Source organism: Anolis carolinensis, unplaced genomic scaffold, assembly GCF_035594765.1.
Source record: "Anolis carolinensis isolate JA03-04 unplaced genomic scaffold, rAnoCar3.1.pri scaffold_8, whole genome shotgun sequence".
Classification (NCBI taxonomy): Eukaryota; Metazoa; Chordata; class Lepidosauria; order Squamata; family Dactyloidae; genus Anolis; species Anolis carolinensis.
Genome location: NW_026943819.1, coordinates 27,595,580 through 27,616,751, shown reverse-complemented (window position 1 = coordinate 27,616,751; position 21,172 = coordinate 27,595,580). Strand labels below are relative to the sequence as shown.

The 21,172-nt window shown below is 40.4% G+C and overlaps 1 protein-coding gene across 1 annotated transcript in view; it reads right to left on the bottom strand.

Moving 5' to 3' along the window:
- Positions 1-12,290: 12,290 nt before the first annotated feature.
- trim29 (tripartite motif containing 29) overlaps positions 12,291-21,172 on the bottom strand; it is a 57,565-nt gene continuing 48,683 nt past the window's right edge. The window contains exon 9 of the mRNA XM_016994710.2: positions 12,291-17,290. Coding sequence (XP_016850199.1) covers positions 17,228-17,290 — 63 coding nt within the window. The 3' untranslated portion in view covers positions 12,291-17,227. The remainder of the gene's footprint in view (positions 17,291-21,172) is intronic.

The window sequence follows — 21,172 nt, the reverse complement described above, 5'->3', positions numbered from 1 at the left end:
TTGGAAAACTCACAGAATCCTTTTATTCATTTGTTTTTTATTCTTTAAAAGTACAGTAGAGTCTCACTTATCCAACACTTGCTTATCCAACGTTCTGGATTATCCAACGCATTTTTGTAGTCAATGTTTTCAATATATCATGATATTTTGGTGCTAAATTCATAAATACAGTAATTACTACATAGCATTACTGCGTATTGAACTACTTTTTCTGTCAAATTTGTTGTATAACATGATGTTTTGGTGCTTAATTTGTAAAATCATAACCTAATTTGATGTTTAATAGACTTTTCCTTAATCCCTCCTTATTATCCAACATGTTTGCTTATCCAACATTCTGCCAGCCCGTTTATGTTGTATAAGTGAGACTCTACTGTAGTTAAAATCTAAGGTTTTTTTTTAAGTGCCATCATAAGTGATTGATAGGAAGGTGAAATTATTTTCTGCATAGGAAATGCTTGATGACGTTTAGGAAGAATCTCAAACTGTGGATATTCTCATCTGTCCAGAATTCTTCTCATTTAAAATTCCCAGCACTCACCAAAGGCATTTGTTCCACCATTTCTCAAATGTTTTCTAATATTTGTTCCATCCATTGCATTAACGCACGACACGTACGCGCAAGTTCCCTTCCCATCCCTACACGAGCTGCGGCCCAAAGAGTAAATGTTTGCAGAATGTGTTGGAGTTGTAGCCGCTCCCTTATTATGTACCACCGGCTCCGCTGTGAGATTAAACATTTTACTGAACATTTTATGAAGTCTTTAAAGGAGGCTGTGTTATGGTCCGCTTACTGACACACAATGCTTCAGAAGCTGGTGAAAGACCAAGTAAATGAATTTAACACACAGCAAGTGACAAAAAAGGCCCTTTGGCAACACTGAATATGTGGGAGTGTGGAAATAAGGTAGGACAAACGGAGAGATCAGACACGTCTCTATTTTTATCTATAACAACGTTGTCGCCGTTTTAACTCATCGCTGAGGAACTTTACAGACAAATCACACCCAGGTAGGCTTAGTGTTAAGGGAATAATAATAATAATAATAATAATAATAATAATAATAATAATAATAATAATAATATTATAGATAATAATAATAATATAGAAAAACAACAGGAAAAACTCAGCCGCTATCAGGACCTCAAGATTGAACTTCAAAGACTCTGGCAGAAACCAGTGCAGGTGGTCCCGGTGGTGATGGGCACACTGGGTGCCATGCCAAAAGAGCTCAGCCGGCATTTGGAAACAATAGACATTGACAAAATCACCATCTGCCAACTGCAAAAGGCCACCCTACTGGGATCTACACACATCATCAGAAAATACATCACACAGTCCTAGACACTTGGGAAGTGTTCGACTTGTGGTTTTGCGAAACGAAATCCAGCATATCTATCTTGTTTGCTGTGCCATACAACGTCGTTGTGTTGATAATAATAATAATATATTATATTGTCCAGCTGTAATATGCCCAGATATTTATAGGCCTCTGGCTGGTGACACTTTATTGTTTGGCCATTGGGCATATTTATGCCCTCACTTTCAATGATTTTTCCCTTCTTCAATGCCACTGTCGAACATTTGTCCAAGCCAAACTCCATGCTGATATCAGTGCTAAAAATTCGGACAGTGTTAGTCAGAGACTGGATTTCAGTTTCCGTTTTCCCATACAGCTTCAGGTCATCCATGTACATCAGATGCGAAATTTTGTGAGAATTCTTAGATGTTTGATAGCCGAGATTTGTTTTTTGTAAGATTGTTAACAGAGGGATCATGGCAATAATGAAAAGCAGAGGGGACAATGAGTCTCCCTGGAAAATTCCTCTCCTGATGTTGACAAGTCCATAGCTTTCATTTCCAACAAACAGTTCAGTTTTCCAGTGCTCCATCATGTTTTCAATGAAGGTGCCAACGTTTTTACTAATCCGGATGGCGTCCAGGCACTTGATGATGAACATGTGAAGACTGTGGTCAGCAAAGAATACACACAAAGGGTCAGAAAAATTCTCAAAAGCAAGCTCAATGGAGGCAACACCATCAAGGCCATAAACACCTGGGCCATACCTGTCATAAAATATACTACTGGCATCATAAACTGGATACAGATGGAACTGGACAATTTGGACAGAAAAACAAGAAAACTCATGACCATTCATCATTCTCTGCACCCTCGCAGTGATGTTGACCGGCTATATCTGCCTAGAAGATCAGGGGGCAGAGGACTCCTACAAGTAAAACAAGCAGTCAAAGAAGAAGAACATGCCCTGGCAGAATCCAAAAATACATCACATACTTTACACTTTAACAACACAACCGTTCAATGCTAAGGCTTCCCCGTCTGCGCAGATTTTCCATACTTTTCACTTTAACTACACAATCGTTCAATGTTAAGGCTTCCCCGTTTGGGCAGGGTTCTATACTTTGCACTTTAACAACACAACCGTTCAATGCTAAGGCTTCGCCGTCTGCGCAGGATTCCATACTTTGCACTTTAACAACACAACTGTTCAATGCTAAGGCTTCCCTGTCTGCGCAGAGTTTCATACTTTGCACTTTAACAACACAACAATTCAATGCTAAGGCTTCCCTGTCTGCACAGGGTTCCATACTTCGCACTTTAACAACACAACCGTTCAATGCTAAGGCTTCCCTGTCTGCGCAGAGTTTCATACTTTGCACTTTAACAACACAACTGTTCAATGCTAAGGCTTCCCTGTCTGCGCAGAGTTTCATACTTCGCACTTTAACAACACAACCGTTCAATGCTAAGGCTTCCCTGTCTGCGCAGAGTTTCATACTTTGCACTTTAACAACACAACAATTCAATGCTAAGGCTTCGCTGTCTGCACAGGGTTCCATACTTTGCACTTTAACAACACAACTGTTCAATGCTAAGGCTTCCCGCCAAATGGAACTGTAGAATAGAGTCTACTGAACAAGCCTGCCACAGACCAGGACTGCCATCTGTTGAGGAGTTATGAAGGTGGAGGCATTACTTTTCATTCAACCCTCATACTTACGAACATTTGTGCATAATCAACACATCTTCTTGATGAAATGTAAGAAAAGAAACAGGACTAGGTGGTACCCCAAAAAAAGAAAGAAACATCTCACCTAGAGAGGCTGTTATGAGACATGCTTCATTGAGACAAGAAAGGAGAAGGTGAGAGCTCATGATAACAGAGGAAAGGATTTGTGATGTTCGGAAAAGGCTGGATGCGGATAAACACACAAATAAACCAATAAGAAGGTACCACAAACATGCTGTTCCTAAACTCCTGAAGAGCGAAATCTTCATTTCCTGGCACTTCCTCCCTCCTACACGTACGGCGCCTTGCCCACTGAGAAGGCACAAAGTGAATAATTTAGCCACAGGAGGTGTAAGCAGACTTGGGATTTATGCTCGCAGAGTGTGGCGTGCCAGTGCTGCTAGTGTGTGGCTATAAAATAGGCGTAAGTACTTCGGATGCTCATAGTAAATTAGTATCTTTAAAGGTAGGAGACAAAGGGTGCAGGTAAAGCCCTATACTTGGTGATAGAAAGCCCCGTAGCAACAAAAAAAATCCATGATGAAGACTTCATGTGCTTCCTGCTGGGAAGATAAAAAGCAGTGAGTGATCTCTGAGAAAGGAAGTAAAGCCTGAGCAAACTAATCTACAGGTAGATCTGGGCCTCTTCTGCACTGCCATTGTCTGCTTTGAACTGGATAATAATAATAATAATAATAATAATAATAATAATAATAATAATAATAATAATAATTATTATTATTATTATTATTATTATTATTATTACCTGGCTATGGCTCACGAATGGGACCCTGAAGAAGGAGACAGAAGGCCTGATCCTTGCAGCCCAGGAGCAAGACATCAGGACAAAGGCAATTAATAATAATAATAATAATAATAATAATAATAATAATAATAATAATAATAGAAGACCTGGCTCTGGCTCACGAATGGGACCCTGAAGAAGGAGACAGAAGGCCTGATCCTTGCAGCCCAGGAGCAAGACATCAGGACAAAGGCCATTAAGGCCAAGATCGAAAAATCAGCAGTTGACCCAAAATGCAGACTGTGCAAGGAAGCTGACGAAACCATGGATCATATCTTCAGCTGCTGTAAGAAAATTGCACAGACAGACTACAAACAGAGGCATAACTATGTGGCCCAAATGATTCATTGGAACTTATGCCTCAAGTACCACTTGCCAGCAGCAAAGAACTGGTGGGATCACAAACCTGCAAAAGTCTTGGAAAATGAGCACGCAAAGATACTGTGGGACTTCCGAATCCAGACTGACAAAGTTCTGGAACACAACACACCAGACATCACAGTTGTGGAGAAGAAAAAGGTTTGGATCATTGATGTTGCCATCCCAGGTGACCGTCGCATTGACGAAAAACAACAGAAAAAACTCAGCCGCTATCAGGACCTCAAGATTGAACTGCAAAGACTCTGGCAGAAACCTGTACAGGTGGTCCCGGTGGTGATGGGCACACTGGGTGCCGTGCCAAAAGATCTCAGCCGGCATTTGGAAACAAAATCACGATCTGCCAACTGCAAAAGGCCACCCTACTGGGATCTGCACGCATCATCCAAAAATACATCACACAGTCCTAGACACTTGGGAAGTGTTCGACTTGTGATTTTGTGATACGAAATCCAGCATATCTATCTTGTTTGCTGTGTCATTATAAAATAATAATAACTTTATTTTTATACCCCGCCTCTATCTCCCCAAAGGGGACTCAGGGCGGCTTAAATGGGGCCAAGCCCAAATAAAAACAATAGCAATATAAAACACAACAATAGACAAAAAACATGCACAATTATAAAAATGTAAATATTAGCCAATAAAAACAAATGACAAGAACTAATAAAAACATGGATTAAAATGGAGAGGTTGTAAAAGTAGACTAGGTAAGGCATCTAATCCAGTTCAAAGCAAATAATGTGGACCAAAAGGTTGTAGGTTCGAATCCGGGGAGCAGAGTGAGCACCCACTATTAGCCCCAGCTTCTGCCAACGTAGCAGTTCAAAAACATGCAAATGTGAGTAGATCAATAGGTACCGCTTGGGTGGGAAGGTAATAGCGTAAATACAGTCATGCCAGTGGCCACAAGATCTTGGAGGTGTCTAAGGACAACGCCGGCTCTTCAGCTTAGAAATGGAGATGAACACCAACCTTCAGAGTTGGTCACAACTGGACTTAATGTCAGGGGAAACCTTTACGTTTACCTAATCTGGATTATATGGCAGTGTAGAAGCAAGAATTGGAAACATCTTGGCCCTCCAGGTGTTTTGGACTTCAAATCCCACAATTCCTAACAGCCTACTGTTGTTGTTGTTGTTGTTATTATTATTATTATTATTATTATTATTATTATTATTATTATTATTTTATTATGACACAGCAAACAAGATAGACATGCTGGATTTCATATCACAAAATCACAAGTCGAACACTTCCCAAGTGTCTAGGACTGTGTGATGTATTTTCGGATGATGCGTGCAGATCCCAGTAGGGTGGCCTTTTGCAATTGGCAGATCGTAATTTTGTCAATGCCTATTGTTTCCAAATGCCAGCTGAGATCTTTTGGCACGGCACCCAGTGTGCCCATCACCACTGGGACCACCTGCACTGGTTTCTGCCAGAGTCTTTGAAGTTCAATCTTGAGGTCCTGAGAGCGGCTGAGTTTTTCCTGTTGTTTTTCGTCAATGCGACTGTCACCTGGGATGGCGACATCAATGATCCAAACCTTTTTCTTTTCCACAACTGTGATGTCTGGTGTGTTGTGTTCCAGAACTTTGTCAGTCTGGATTCACAAGTCCCACAGTATCTTTGCGTGCTAATTTTCCAATACTTTTGCAGGTTTGTGATCCCACCAGTTCTTTGCTGCTGGGAGGTGGTACTTGAGGCATAAGTTCCAATGAATCATTTGGGCCACATCGTTGTGCCTCTGTTTGTAGTCTGTCTGTGCGATTTTCTTACAGCAGCTGAGGATAATATTGTTGTTGTTGTTGTTATTATTATTATTATTATTATTATTATTATTATTATTATTATTACCCTGCCATTTCCATTCTCTGAAACAATATTTTTTCTTTCCTTCTCCAAGTATTTGCATTCCCAAATGTACATTTGCAAATCATTTTTTGCTTCTAGGGGACAAAGAGATGGCAATTATTTTCAAATGATTGGAAACATCATGTTTGGCTCAGTCCAGGGACTGTCTGGAAAGTATGTAGATGACTGATGGAGGTCTGTGAGACGGCTACTTTCAATTTACACATTGGGGGGGGGGGGGAAATCCCAGATAAATTAATTACCACAACATCTGGCCATGTGTTCTGTTCTGTTAACCTTTGAGGAAAGAGGTTGCGCAAGTATTAACCTCCTGTCCCTTCCTGAAGAACCATTCCTTCTCTTCAAAGATAGGAAGGTTAATGGAGAGCTCCTTAAAATGAATTCGGCTCGTAGATGGAGATGGAATGCAAATGAGCCAGTTATGGTTGAGAACTGACTCATTTTTGAGTTTTGGGGTGACGGTTCCTGCACATTCAGTACAAAATCTTCCCTTCCAACTCAACATCAAAGCCTTTGTTCGAAATCTATTGTAATGAGTTCCAATGGAGTTGCTTTGCATGACCGAGTCAAGCAACCCATCCAAATCTGAGATTCATTACTATCAGATTTGTGTGATAGAGAGGCCTCCATGTGGGTCATCTGTCGAAAGCGAGACCTTTTAGGACCCAACAAATGATTGATGACGGACTGCGGTAGACAAGGGATGTGTCTCTTTGGGAGTTAAGATGACCCCAAAATATGGAGATGATGGGTGGAGAATGTCTCATCATTTTTCTCCCTGCTTCCCTTGTCTGAGACCCATCAGGTACATCTCTGTAAAACATAGAAGATCATGGTTTAAAAACCAAGAGCTGAGAGTTTCTCTCTGCAAGAATTGTGAAGCCAAGTCTACACAAGAAGTCTTAAAAGGAAGTCAAAATCCGTTGGAAAGTTAGCATTATGAGCCACCACCAATGGTCAGCTTATAGGTAAGGTAAAGGTTTCCCCTGACATTAAGTCCAGTTGTGTCTGACTCTGGGGGTTGGAGCTCATCTCCATTTCTAAGCCAAAGAGCCGGCGTTGTCCATAGACATCTCCAGGTCATGTGGCCGGCATGACTGCATGGAGCACCGTTAACTTCCCGCCAGAGCGGTACCTATTGATCTACTCACATTTGCATGTTTTCGAACAGCTAGGTTGGCAGGAGCTGGGGCTAACAGCGGGCACTCATTCCGCTCCAGGGATTTGAACCTGGGACCTTTTGGTCCGCAAGTTCAGCAGCTCAGTGCTTTAACACACTAGTTGTCTTATGGATGTGGACAAAAGAAACACAAAAGCTGGGCTGTGGCACAACAGAGCCGGGCTGTGGTGCAGCTAGTTAGTAGCTGCGAGGTTATGAAATTGAAACCCAGGTCGGATTGAGCTCTCGACCATTAATGGCCTAGCTTGCTGTTGACCTAAACATCCCAAAAGATAGTTGCATCTGTCAAGTAGGAAATTAGGGGAGGCTAATTTAACTAATTTATGACAGCAGTGTGCGGAAAGGAATGAGGAAGTACTCCATCAAGGACTCGGTGTCACAAGTGGATGATGAAGCAGCAGCTCCCCCTGTGGCTGGAATCGAGTATACCCTCATGAAGCCGGAAACTGGAAAATGTGAAATTGCCTCTGTGTCTGTCTATATATGTCGTATGTCTAATGGCATTGAATGTTTGCCATGTGTATGTGCATTGTGATCCGCCCTGAGTCCTCTTCGGGGTGAGAAGGGCAGAATATAAATACTGTAAATAAGTAAATAAATAAAACCCTCTTTTAAGTATTTTTAATCATTTCCCAGTCCATTTGTTTTCTTGGGCAACCTTGATTGTTCGCTAGTAGATACGTCAATTTGTCCATATTCATTATTTCTAAGATCTTATTGATCCAGCAAAAATACTTAAAAGAGAAAAAAATGAAGATTTTAATTTGAGATCTAAGAAAATCAGAATATGTACAAAACCTCATAATAGGAGAAAAGGAATGATCTGGGTTATCAGGAAGAATTCAAGAACTTAGGAAAGGGTGAAAAGATGAGATCCAAAGACACCATGCAATAGTTGGAAGTTTATTTTATATTATACATGTTTGTTTGTTTTTCTTCCCCTTCTAATTTTTTTCCTTTTATTTTTTTCTTTTCTCTCAATTCTGTAAAAATTTATTTTATTGTATATTTTTGTCTGTGTTTATGTTGAAAGGAACACTGATAAAAATTTATTTTTTAAAAATAAATAAAACCCAGCATTCATCAAAGTTAAAGTGGACTCAAACTGCATTAATGCTACAGTTTGGATGCACCCTAGAGTAGACCCAATGCAAAAATACTTCAATGGTAAGCCATCTCACAGGTAAAACCCTTTGTTTCAATGAGCTTGCTCTATTTCAAACCCACTAACCTGAATCAGTACATAATTTCATCCCAAACTATGATGTGAGTCTTGCGTACTTCATATTAAGCAAGGAGGCAACTCTGGAGGAAAATGCCTGGGGTTTTCACTGCTCAGGCTCAAGGAGTTAATCAAAAGATAATGAACTGCAGATTCAGACTATTAAAGTAAGGATGAAAAAGAAATCACGAAGGGGAGGGGGTGCTTTCTGGATGCTTCGGTTGGGATGAAAAATGTGGGGATGCGAATTCTGCGCAGTCCTCGCCCTATGTTTGCACATCCCTAAGTTTTTCTATGTAAACACAGGTGGGGGCGGTAGGCTACATTTCCAAATCACTTTCCTGACATCCAGGTGGGTGTTCTGGCAATTGTGATAGATAATGAATTCCAAAAAAAAAAAATCCAGGGAAGGAAAATAACAGAAGAGCAAAGAAATGGCCCAAATGAAGTGCAGTGGAAGAGTGACATCTGCTGGAGACTTCTGTCCCATGACTTACTTAGGCGAGCCCTCCTTGTCCAAGTATGATGGCCTTCCAGGTTTTTCATCAATGCGACTGTCACCTGGGATGGCGACATCAATGATCCAAACCTTTTTCTTCTCCACAACTGTGATGTCTGGTGTGTTGTGTTCCAGAACTTTGTCAGTCTGGATTCGGAAGTCCCACAGTATCTTTACGTGCTCATTTTCTAATACTTTTGCAGGTTTGTGATCCCACCAGTTCTTTACTGCAGGGAGGTGGTACTTGAGGCATAAGTTCCAATGAATCATTTGGGCCATGTAATTGTGCCTCTGTTTGTAGTCAGTCTGTGTGATTTTCTTACAGCAGCTGAGGATATGATCAATGGTTTCGTCGGTTTCCTTGCACAGTCCGCGTTTTGGCTCATCAGCTGATTTTTCGATCTTGGCCTTAATTGCATTTGTTCTGATGGTTTGCTCCTGGGCTGCAAGGATCAGGCCTTCTGTCTCTTTCCTTCTTCAGGGTCCCATTCGTGAGCCAGAGCCAGGTCTTCTCCTTATCAGCTTTTCCTTCAGTTTTGTCAAGGAACTTTCCATGCAACGTTTTGTTGTGCCAGCTGTCAGCTCTAGTTTGTAGTGCAGTTTTCTTGTACTGATTTTTTGTCTGCTGTGCTTTGAGGAGTTTCTGATTTTTGACTTTAATCAAAGCAGGTTCTTCACTTTGCTTTACATCTTCTGCCAGGGCATGTTCTTCTTCTTTGACTGCATGTTTTACTTGTAAGAGTCCTCTGCCCCCTGATCTTCTAGGCAGGTATAGCCGGTCAACATCACTGCGAGGGTGCAGATAATGATGAATGGCCATGAGTTTTCTTGTTTTTCTGTCCAAATTGTCCAGTTCCACCTGTGTCCAGTTTATAATGCCAGCAGTATATCTTATGACAGGTATGGCCCAGGTGTTTATGGCCTTGATGGTTTTGCCTCCATTGAGCTCGCGTTTTAGAATTTTTCTCATTATTATTATTATTATTATTATTATTATTATTATTATTATTATTATTATTATTAGGTCTCAGCTTATGCCAAATTTTGCAAGTCACAACTAAAGAGAAGACATTATTATTTTCTTTGACAAAATCGTACCAATAGTAGATTTTTGTATCAGTTTCAGACTCATGGCTTCAAATGACTTCAATCAAGCCATGGCTCTAGTTGGCCAAACTCTTTAGAATCCTGAAGCATCAAAATCAGCAGGAACCGAAATATTTTTTTTCGGCACAAGGAGGTGGAAGCAAAACATTTGCTGCCATTTTGGGAAGAGGAGATTTTCTCTGATTGCTTTTTAATCACGGTAATAATGGTAATGGGTGCAGCAAGCAGAAAGGATGAGAAGAGCCAAAAAGTCCGCACATGTTGGATAAATGGGGAGAATTTATGGCCGTCTCCACTTAAAAGCCCCTGCCTTTCCAATCATGGCAGGACAAGCTCTGAAATGGCCATAATTTCCCTCTTTTAAGATGCAGGTGATGAAAAAGATGGAGCTGACACACCTCCAGTCGCAGCCGTCTATTTGGGAGGAAAAGTTCAAGGAGTATTTGAAAATCTCTGTAACTCTGCAGCCTTAACTACAGTTGCCAACTGATGAGGCAAGCAAATGGTCTTGTCGGCTCCTGCGCTCGTTCCAGAGTTCTATTTACAGGAATCATTGGGTCACACATATTCCGATCATGGGAACCAATCTTGCTAAGATCACAGTTGCTCATAAAAGACAAAGCAACACAGAATGGATATAAAGTTGGCAACACTGCGTTTGAAAAAAATATAATAACATCGAGCATTGAGCTATTAATAGTATTGATTGCATGATTACAATGAAGACTCAAGCCAAAGCCAAGAACATTGTGAGCTTTCTTGTTTTGTTTCTGAAACAGGGTGCTTCCACACTTCATTCTTCCATAGGTTTTATGGCTAGGAGCTGCGGCAGTGCAATGGATTAAACCCTTGTGCCATATGAACTGCTGACCTGAAGGTTGGGTTGATGACCTGAAGGTTGCCGGTTCGAATCCGCAAGAATTAGTGAACTCCCATTTGTCAGCTCTAGCTTGCGAGGACATGAGACTAACTTCCCAGCTAACACATTCAGGCGTCCCCTGGGCAACGTCTCTGTAGAGGGCCAATTCATTCACACCAGAAGAAACTTACAATACGTTCTCAAGTCGCCTCTGACACGATAAAAATAATAAAATTCTTCAATAGAGTCATGCTCTAGTGAGTCATTTAAAGAATCATTCCCTTCCATCTCACAGGTATTGTTGGAAATAGCAACTTTCTACAAGCCTCCTATACTAGCTATTTGTTATGTATATAATTGAGATAGTTTGTATATATTGATATGCAGTTTTTCCTTAACTCTATGTTGCTTGAGGTTGTGGGAGGGACTACAGGCCATGTGACCAGATCTGGGACTATTTAGACTGAGACTCCATTTTAGAAGTCAGTACAGTTGAGTATATTATAGTAGTCAGTATGCATTAGAAGTTAGTTAAGTATGCTGCAGAGATCAGTACAGTATGTAGTTAAGTACAGTAAGCATCAGAAGAAATTGTTAGTCTGTATTCAGCAGAGAAGAGACTGAAACAGAATGCTTAAAGAGCCGACTGTTTACATTTTGAACCAATATGCAATGTACCTGTATGCTGAATACATGAAGTTTTGTAAGTAAATAAACTATGTTAACTTTCAACAAAGACTACTTATTTTTGGTCTCTTGAGAGCATGATTTAAAAGCAATATATTTTATGGAAAAGTAGATTATTCTTTTTTGGGCAACTGAAATAACACTTCTGAAGATCTGCTGTATATTTCATGCATTGGCATATATTTTTTCCTAACAGTTCAAAGAGATAGCCAGGTATGTCAGTCTAACAACTGAGAAACCTAAATCGCCTTGCATGCATACTAGTGGATATATACCACTAAGGAGAAGATTGTCTCAAGCAGGTTTTTCAACTCTTCTCAGGAAGATCATATTTTACAAAAAGGTTACGATTGTTCCAAATAGTGTGAATGCCGATTGATCTTCAAAAAGGGTTACGCTTCCAAATGGCTATAGAGATTCTGGTTTTCCAAAAGACTATAAACTCTAAACTCTAAACTCTAAAAAGTCATGTCTTTCCAAAAGTTATACACAGAGGAAGCCTAAATTGTAAACACACAATCAGAGAAACGTGTGTGTGTGTGTGTGTGTGTGTGTGTGTGTGTGTGTTGTATATAATTTAATAATGGAAAACGGAATAGAACATTACGTTTGTCAAACAAAAAATAGGGAGAAAATCCAGAATTGAAGACATATTTTTTTTATTCTAACACTCTGTTTTCAGAGACAAAGCGAAACAGTATTCAAGAACAACACGTTTAAGGAAATTAACATTTAACTTGTCACGGAAGGTGTTTTATAAAGCTGTGCCCCCAGTTCTCTCCGAAAGCTCGGGATGTGACAACGTCAAGGCAAGTGTATGCATTAGCAGCGCTAAAGTGTACAAAAACAGCCGTTTTAGAAGCAGAATTAACATACAAAATAATCACTTGGGATTCTTCCTTCCACCCAGCCCCATTTATCTCAATTTTAATTCTTCTAAAGGAAGAAGGAATGGCTAACATCAGCATTTGCTGGGAGTATTGATACTGTTTACATTGATTGTGGGTGCATCTACACTAGGCATGGGCAAACTTGGGTCCTCCGGGTGTTTTGGACTGCAACTCCCGCCTGAGGCTGTTAGGAATGGTGGGAGTTGCAGTCCAAAACACCCGGAGGACCCAAGTTTGCCCATGTCTGCTTTATATCAAAGACTGTAAACTCAAAGACACTATCTGTACATGCTCTGGAGCACTCTCACATTTTTGTCATGAGTGCCAGAAGGAAGCAGTGTAATTTCATCCCTGCAGAACCCAACTCGACGTTTTATAAAAGAAGAACATATTCTTGCCGTAACCCAATTTCAGTCTTATCCAGAGCAGATGCATTGAAAAGATCGTCTCAATTGCCCCTTATATAAGCTCCATTGATCTAATCAGGTCTCCTCCGATTCAGGCTAAAATTAGATTTACACCTCAAGCTGCAATTATTGGTTTTCCTCCCAATATCCAAGACATTGAAAGTGAATGTTTAAAAGCGTGTCCCTTTTCAGGATCAAGCGACTCTCGAAAGATCAATTGACCTCGCCGCCACAAGGCATGGTCTCACAAAGCGTTACAAAACATTTATTTCTTCTGTCTTGTACTATTCTACCTTTGCTAGGATGACAGTTTTACAATATACAAAGCAAGCTTTGCAAAAACTCAGGTGCTCGTGCAAGGTGGATGGATAGATACCGCTTTATACCTTCTCTGTGAGCAAGGCAATAACCATCAATGAGGACTCTGAAACAAAGATGGACCTGGAACTAACAGCACAGAGAGCCCTCATGACCAGCAAAAAATACTGGAGGTCTTTGATGGAAATTCACCTTGATTTGGAGGAGTTGTAGTTCACCTACATCCAGAGAGCACTGCGAACCCAAACACTGATGGATCTGGACCAAACTTCGCACACATAGCTGATATTGCTGAAAATTGATTACTGGAGAGGTTTGGGGAGTTATAGTTATAGTTATAACTATAACCATATATATAACTATATATGGGAGTTATAGTTCACCCAAAACCAGAGAAACTATGACCTCCACTGGTGATGGACCTGGACCAAACTTGGCACACAGATCCCTTAAGACTATCTCAACCTACTGTAGGGGTTTGAGTGGACTGACTCACCATAGTGGGAGTTGTAGTTTACCCTACAGCCAGTGATCACACTGAAGCCCACCCATGATACATCTACAGCAAACTTGCCCAACATACCCAACTTTAAGTACTGGGGTTAACCCGGCCAAGCAATGCTGGCCCCAAGCCAGTTTGTAAATAAAATGGAATATAAATTATTTCCGTTTTTTTCTATATAGCTTTAAAAGCTGGGCAGTGAATCAACTTTAACTGCCACACCTAAATACTATGGAGCCATGAGATTTGTAGTTTGCTGGTGCATTGGACACTCCTTGGCAGAGAAGGCTAAAGACCTTCTAAAACTGTCATCTACCATAGCATTGAACCAAAGCAGTTAAAAGGTGTCAAACTGCATTAAGTCTGCAGTGTAGATCAGGCATGGGCCAACTTGGGCCCTCCAGGTGTTTTGGACTTCAACTCCCACAATTCCTAACAGCCTACCGGCTGTTAGGAATTGTGGGAGTTGAAGTCCAAAACACCTGGAGGGCCCAAATTGGCTCATGCCTGGTGTAGATGTATTTGCGGTCATAAGTATAAGTATCATGTTTAACGTGCACAAGAGCTTTCAAAGCAACAATAAGCAAACATTCCGATCTCAATTTTGCTCTCACAATGGCAATATACAGTAGAGTCTCACTTATCCAAGCTAAACGGGCCGGCAGAAGCTTGGATAAGTGAATATCTTGGATAATAAGGAGGGATTAAGGAAAAGCCTATTAAACATCAAATTAGGTTATGATTTTACAAATTAAGCACCAAAACATCATGTTATACAACAAATTTGACATAAAAAGTAGTTCAATACGAAATAATGCTATGTTGTAATTACTGTATTTATGAATTTAGCACCAAAATATCACGATATATTGAAAACATTGACTACAAAAATGCCTTGGATTATCCAGAAGCTTGGATAAGCTAGGCTTGGATAAGTGAGACTCTACTGTGTATATATATATATATATATATATATATATATATTCAGCCCAATTCTTTATGGATGTATGTCACTGAGTTCGTTAGACTTTCCTACTGTGGAAGTATTTTATAGGGTTGCAAGTTTCAGTTTACTTTACACACACACATATACATATATATAGGTCGGCGGTTCAAATCCAGGGAGCAGGGTGAGCTCCCGCTGTTAGCCCCAGCTTCTGCCAACCTAGCAGTTCGAAAACATGCTAATTTGAGTAGATCAATAGGTACTGCTCTGGTGGGAAGGTAATAGCGCTCTGTACAGTCATGCCAATGGCCACATGACTTTGGAGGTGTCTATGAACAACACTGGCTCTTCGGCTTAGAAATGGAAATGAGCACCAACTCCCCAGAGTTGGACATGACTAGACTTAATGTCAGGGGAAAACCTTTACCTTTACGTACTATATGTATATATGTGTGTGTGTGTACTGTACATATGTCTGTATAGTCTAGAATGAATTATCATGAGAACTAGTTATTTTCCCTATGTCATGAAGACACTTCTCTCCATTTTTCACCAAAAATAAGAGAACATGATAGCATTCCCATAAAGAAAATGTGGACTGCCAACTGTATTCATTCTATGTCTGTTTTCCCCTTTTCTGTCTTCTTTTTTGCTTCTTTATTGTTGACTGTGCATTACTTTGTAAAGGAGATTGTGCTCAATATTCATTTTCAAATATTAGAAATGTTTTTTCTTCTTCCCTGCAGCAGGAAGGAAACGACTATGGATGGTGAAATAATAGTCAAAAGATTTTCATCCTTAGGTTCCAATTCTAGGAAAAATGGTTCCCATGGCGACTGTAGCTCCAAAGGGTCACCCTGATTCTTATCTTGCCCTGACTCTTAAGTTTGCAATAGTTTGGTTTATGTGCAGGCCTCCAACACGGGCGCCTTTGTCTCGCAAACACGGCATGCGTGTTGTAGAATATATCTCCAAAAATGACCAATAGCCATCCTTCTGGTAGATAAAACAGAACAGCTGAAGCAAAACGCATCCGCCAATATTAGCTGAGGGTAGCAATGGAAAGGGAAGAGCTAAGGCATCGAATCAATCTTCTATTAGCGGGATAGATTTTCCCCTTTTTCTTCTTTAATTTGAAAAGGGAGCTGGAGGCAGGGACAGGAGATGGGTTAATGGACTACCGGAGGACCTTTCGGCTATCAATTCCACCTGAGCGGTATTGCCAAAGCATAGTTAGTATTGGTGTATTTTTTGTATATTAATGTTAACAAATATAATGATCCAGTATAGCGCTTGTACAGCTATGGAAATAATTATGAGATTGTCCAAATGTTGTTGGACTGCATCTCCTAACCAGGACCATTAATGGTGGAGAAGGTTTGGAGATGTCGTCCAAAAATGGATAGACGACGGTATGAATCTATGGGTTTGGAAGGCATCAAAGCTGCATTGGAAACAAACCACTCAAAGCTCCATAACTTATGATAGTTATGTTGAGAACTTCCAGTATCATGACATTGGTCTCCAACCGAGGAAGAAAGCAGATGAATGCAAGCTGAGAGAGCTCTTCCTGAAATAGGAATGCGGGATAGAATGGAGATATGGAATCACTTGCATCTATGGGTTTGGAGGGCATCAAAGCTGCATTGGAAGCAAATCACTCAAAGCTTCATAACATATGATAGTTATGCTGAGAACTTCCAGTATTATGACATTGGTCTCCAACCGAGGAAGAAACAGATGAATGCAAACTGAGAGAGCTCTTCCTGAAACAGGAATGCGGGATAGAATGGAGATATGGGATCACTGCATGGAGAAATTCTCCAAAAATGGATAGACGATGGTATGAATCTGAGCCTTGCATCTATGGGTATGGAGGCCATCAAAGCTGCATTGGAAGCAAACCACTCAAAGCTTCATAACATATGATAGTTATGCTGAGAACTTCCAGTATCATGACATTGGTCTCCAACTGAGGAAGAAAGCAGATGAATGCAAGCTGAGAGAGCTCTTCCTGAAACAGGAATGTGGGATATAATGGAGATATGGGATCACTGCATGGAGAAATTCTATTTGAGGACTACAACTCCCAGAATCCCATAGCCAGCATGGGCCTTGGAGGAATTGAATGGGATAGACCCAACTCCCAAGCAACACGAGAGCAACACATTATGGCATTTGTCCCAATTGAGAACTTGACATTTTAGTCTGAAGTGTTGAAGAGCATACAAATGATTAGAAACTTTTGTGTGTTGCCTGGGAATTCTGGGAGTTGTAGTCCAAAAAAAGCAACTTCCCAACATATGTTTTGGTTTGCGTTAGGGCAGTTGTTTTCAGTGGTTGATCCCATCACAACATGATGTTGACTACAACACCTTGTACCCAGAATCCCCTTTTCCCCTTAAAAAAAACACAATGAAAAGATTAAAACACAGGAAGGTTAATACAATAGCAGGGGCATTCTGTGAAAACTCTTGTTTCCGGTGTTTATCAGCCGCTCCCGTGGATTTCGGAGATCACGGAGCTTCGTTGGAAGTGACTCCATTGCCCTTGTTCACGTAGAAAGGGCGGTAGTGGGACTGCAAAGAGAAAGAAAAAGAAGACAAGGAATCAGCTGAGAGTCACAAACACTAAGATGGATTTCCCCGGTTTGTATCAAATCCCCTTGTGTGTGTGTTTCTCCACAAATCCCTCCATCCATCCAGGCTGAAGAGTCACAAAATCCATTTTCCGGCTTTATCAATTAGAGACACCTGAAAGGCTTGCCTTAGCTCTCCATCTCACTTTCGTTCTGCAGTCAGTTGTGAAAAACACAACTTACTTAACACATCTATACACACAACTTTAAAGAAGGGGAGACTGGAACCCAATCTGAGGTGCTCCAACCCAAACCAAAGGAATGAGAAGGAAAATGGTCATTATGGGAGTACGAGGGACATTGATCCAAGAATGCTTCCTGGCATTCTTTTAATCTCTGTTCTATGTTTTTAATATACAGTAGAGTCTCACTTATCCAACATTCTGGATTATCCAGTGCAGTCTGCCTTGTAGTGGTCAATGTTTTTGTAGTCAATGTTTCCAATACATTGTGATATTTTGGTGCTAAATTCGTAAATACAGTAATTACTACATAGCATTACTGCAAATTTCTGTCAAATTTGTTTGTTGTATAACATGATGTTTTTGGTGCTTAATTTGTAAAATCATAACCTAATTTGATGTTTAATAGGCTTTTCCTTAATTCCTCCTTATTATCCAACATATTCGCTTATCCAACGTTCTGCTGGCCCGTTTATGTTGTATAAGTGAGACTCTACTGTTTGTATTTTATCTATGTATTACAACTATGCCGTACCTCTCCTCATCAGGAGAGGCAGCTAACAAAATATATTATTATTATTATTATTATTATTACTACTACTACTACTTTTACTACTATTATTTGATACACAACAAGATTAGTACACAGCAAACAAGATCACTATGCTGGCTGTTGTATTGGATCACACATCTGACATTTCCCAAATGTATAAGATTACTACTACTACTACTACTACTACTACTTGATACACAACAAGATCAGTACATAGCAAACATGATTGCTATGCTGCCTGTTGTATTGGATCACACATCAGACACTTCCCAAGTGTCTAGGATTATTATTATTATTATTATTATTATTATTATTATTATTATTATTATTATTATTATTGTATGACACAGCAAGCAAACAAGATAGACACATCGGACACTTCCCAAGTGTCTAGGACTATTATTATTATTATTATTATTATTATTATTATTATTATTATTATTATTATTATTATTGTATGACACAGCAAGCAAACAAGATAGACACATCGGACACTTCCCAAGTGTCTAGGACTATTATTATTATTATTATTATTATTATTATTATTATTATTATTATTATTATTATTATATTGTATGACACAGCAAACAAGATAGACACATTGGACACTTCCCAAGTGTCTAGGATTATTATTATTATTATTATTATTATTATTATTATTATTATTATTTTATTGTATGACACAGCAAACAAGATAGACACATTGGACACTTCCCAAGTGTCTAGGATTATTATTATTATTATTATTATTATTATTATTATTATTATTATTATTATTTATTGCCACCATGTGAACCACTTCCAAATGTTGGCCATGGTGGGACTCATGTGGCATTGTGCTTCCTCATTACACACTATCCCTGTGCAGCATGAGCCACATTTCTGTTAACTCAACTGGTTAAAGAGATTTATACTGATAGCAAAGGACCCGTAATGGGTGCCGGATTAGCAACCCTGGCCGTTCTTTCCAAGTACCTGCTGCTCAGCCATTGCCGGGAGTCTTAAAACCCATTTGCTTTACTGCACCAATTTTGTCCCTAATTAAAGAGGAGAACAAGCTACCCTTTAAATAATCCTCAACAGGCTGGAGGGACAAGGCTCCCGAAGCATGGGCTGAGGGTGAGAATTCATATTTACGGGCCTCCCCCAAATTTACAGGGATTACGCAAAGGCATAATATTGAAAGCGGCTTTAAAAAGGTGGATTACTGGCCCACCAGACCATAAAAGCTCCTGCCGAGACTCGGCAACCCAGTGGAAGTGCATCTATTCTGGGACTTTTTAATGCTCTTTATTTATCAGTCTGGTTGTTCTGCTTTGGGGTGGAATGGGTGAATATAAATGCAGCATTAAAACCAAGCAGCTGCTCCAAATGCATGGCACCACACTTTGCATGGTTAGTCATTGGTTAGTCCAGGCATGGGCAAACTATGGCCCTCCAAGTGTTTTGGACTTCAACTCCCACAATCCAGGTCCCATAATCCCCGATCCTTGCCCAATTGAAGACCAAAACACTTGCAGGACTAACATTTGGGAATCACTGTTTTGAACTGTTGCATTTCAGCGGTTTAATCCGTTAGTTTAGTAGTATCCAACCTTTGGTCCCCCAGGCGTTTTGGACTTCAGATCCCAGAATTCCCTGCCATTGGACAAACTGGCGATAGGGACTTCGGGGAGGCGGAGGCCCAAACGCCTGGAGGCCGCAGGTTGGAGAGGTCTGCTTGAAACCCATTCTGTTCCAGTGTTTCTGAAACTCTGCTCTTCCAGGTATTTTGGACTTCAGGTCCCAGAATCCCCAATCCTTGTCCCATGTAAGCCGCCCTGAGTCCCTTCGGGGAGATAGTGGCAGGATAGAAAAATAAAGTATTATTATTATTATTATTATTATTATTATTATTATTATTATTATTACTTTAAAATACGCCATAGTGGAACAGCCTTGCAGCTTCAAAGTCAGGCTGCTTCCTAACCAGGGGATCCTCGGTTGGCCACCTTGAATACCACTGAACAGCCTTGCAGCTTCAAAGCCAGAGTGATCCTAACCACCAGACTACTCCACAGCAACACGTGGCTGGGCACAGCTAGTAATGATTATTATTATTATTTTAAAATACGCCATGGTGGAACAGCCTTGCAGCTTCAAAGTCAGGCTGCTTCCTAACCAGGGGATCCTCGGTTGGCCACCTTGAATACAACTGAACAGCCTTGCAGCTTCAAAGCCAGGCTGCTTCCTAACCAGAGGGATCCTAACCACCAGACTACTCCACAGCAACACGTGGCTGGGCACAGCTAGTAATGATATAAAAGTCTATTAAAAACCCGTTCAAATATATACATGAACATATCCAAACAGGTTTGCATATGTGGTGAAAATGAGCCTAGCCAGAATCAGAGCTTGTGCTCAATATCTCTTCTACTTTCATGGGAAACTCTTGGATGTTTTCAGCAATGTTACTTTTCCCAGCAATGGTCAGAAAAACATGGCATTGGATGTGCTTGCAATGGGATTTGGCCACTGCAGTACGAACAACTGACTTTTCCCAGCTCTGTGTCAGAAGTAGTCATGTGTGCTTGACCCAGTGTTATTAGTCAGCTTAAGCAAATGCCTTAGTTATTGCGGGAAGAGTATGCCAAACTGTCCCCATCAGAGCCAAATTTGCAAGTTGGCTACATTCTACATTCTGCGGATTATTTTTGTCGTATTTTTTTTAAAGTGCCAATAACTAACAATCCAGATTCTCCTTCATCAGTAGAGCTGAGCCACTATTCTTTCCCTTGATCCTTCTTAATCCTTTCCTCAAACCCCTAAGTCTTCAATGCTGGAATGGATGTGTGAGTGACACATGCAGAAAAGATTCAAAGCAGAGAATGGGAGATGTGACAACCCTAGTTTGCCAGTTTCCACTTAGAAACGGTGTTTTTTCTGATGAACCTGGGTGATAGTTACTTCTCTGGGTAAACCATTCTTGCTCGGTAGAGTATTATGCATATAGCTTATCCTAAGAGTAGAGATTCTGTGGTCCTCTGGGTGTGGCTGGGATGCAATATCCATCATCCCTCACCATTGGCAATGTTGGCTAGAGTGGCTG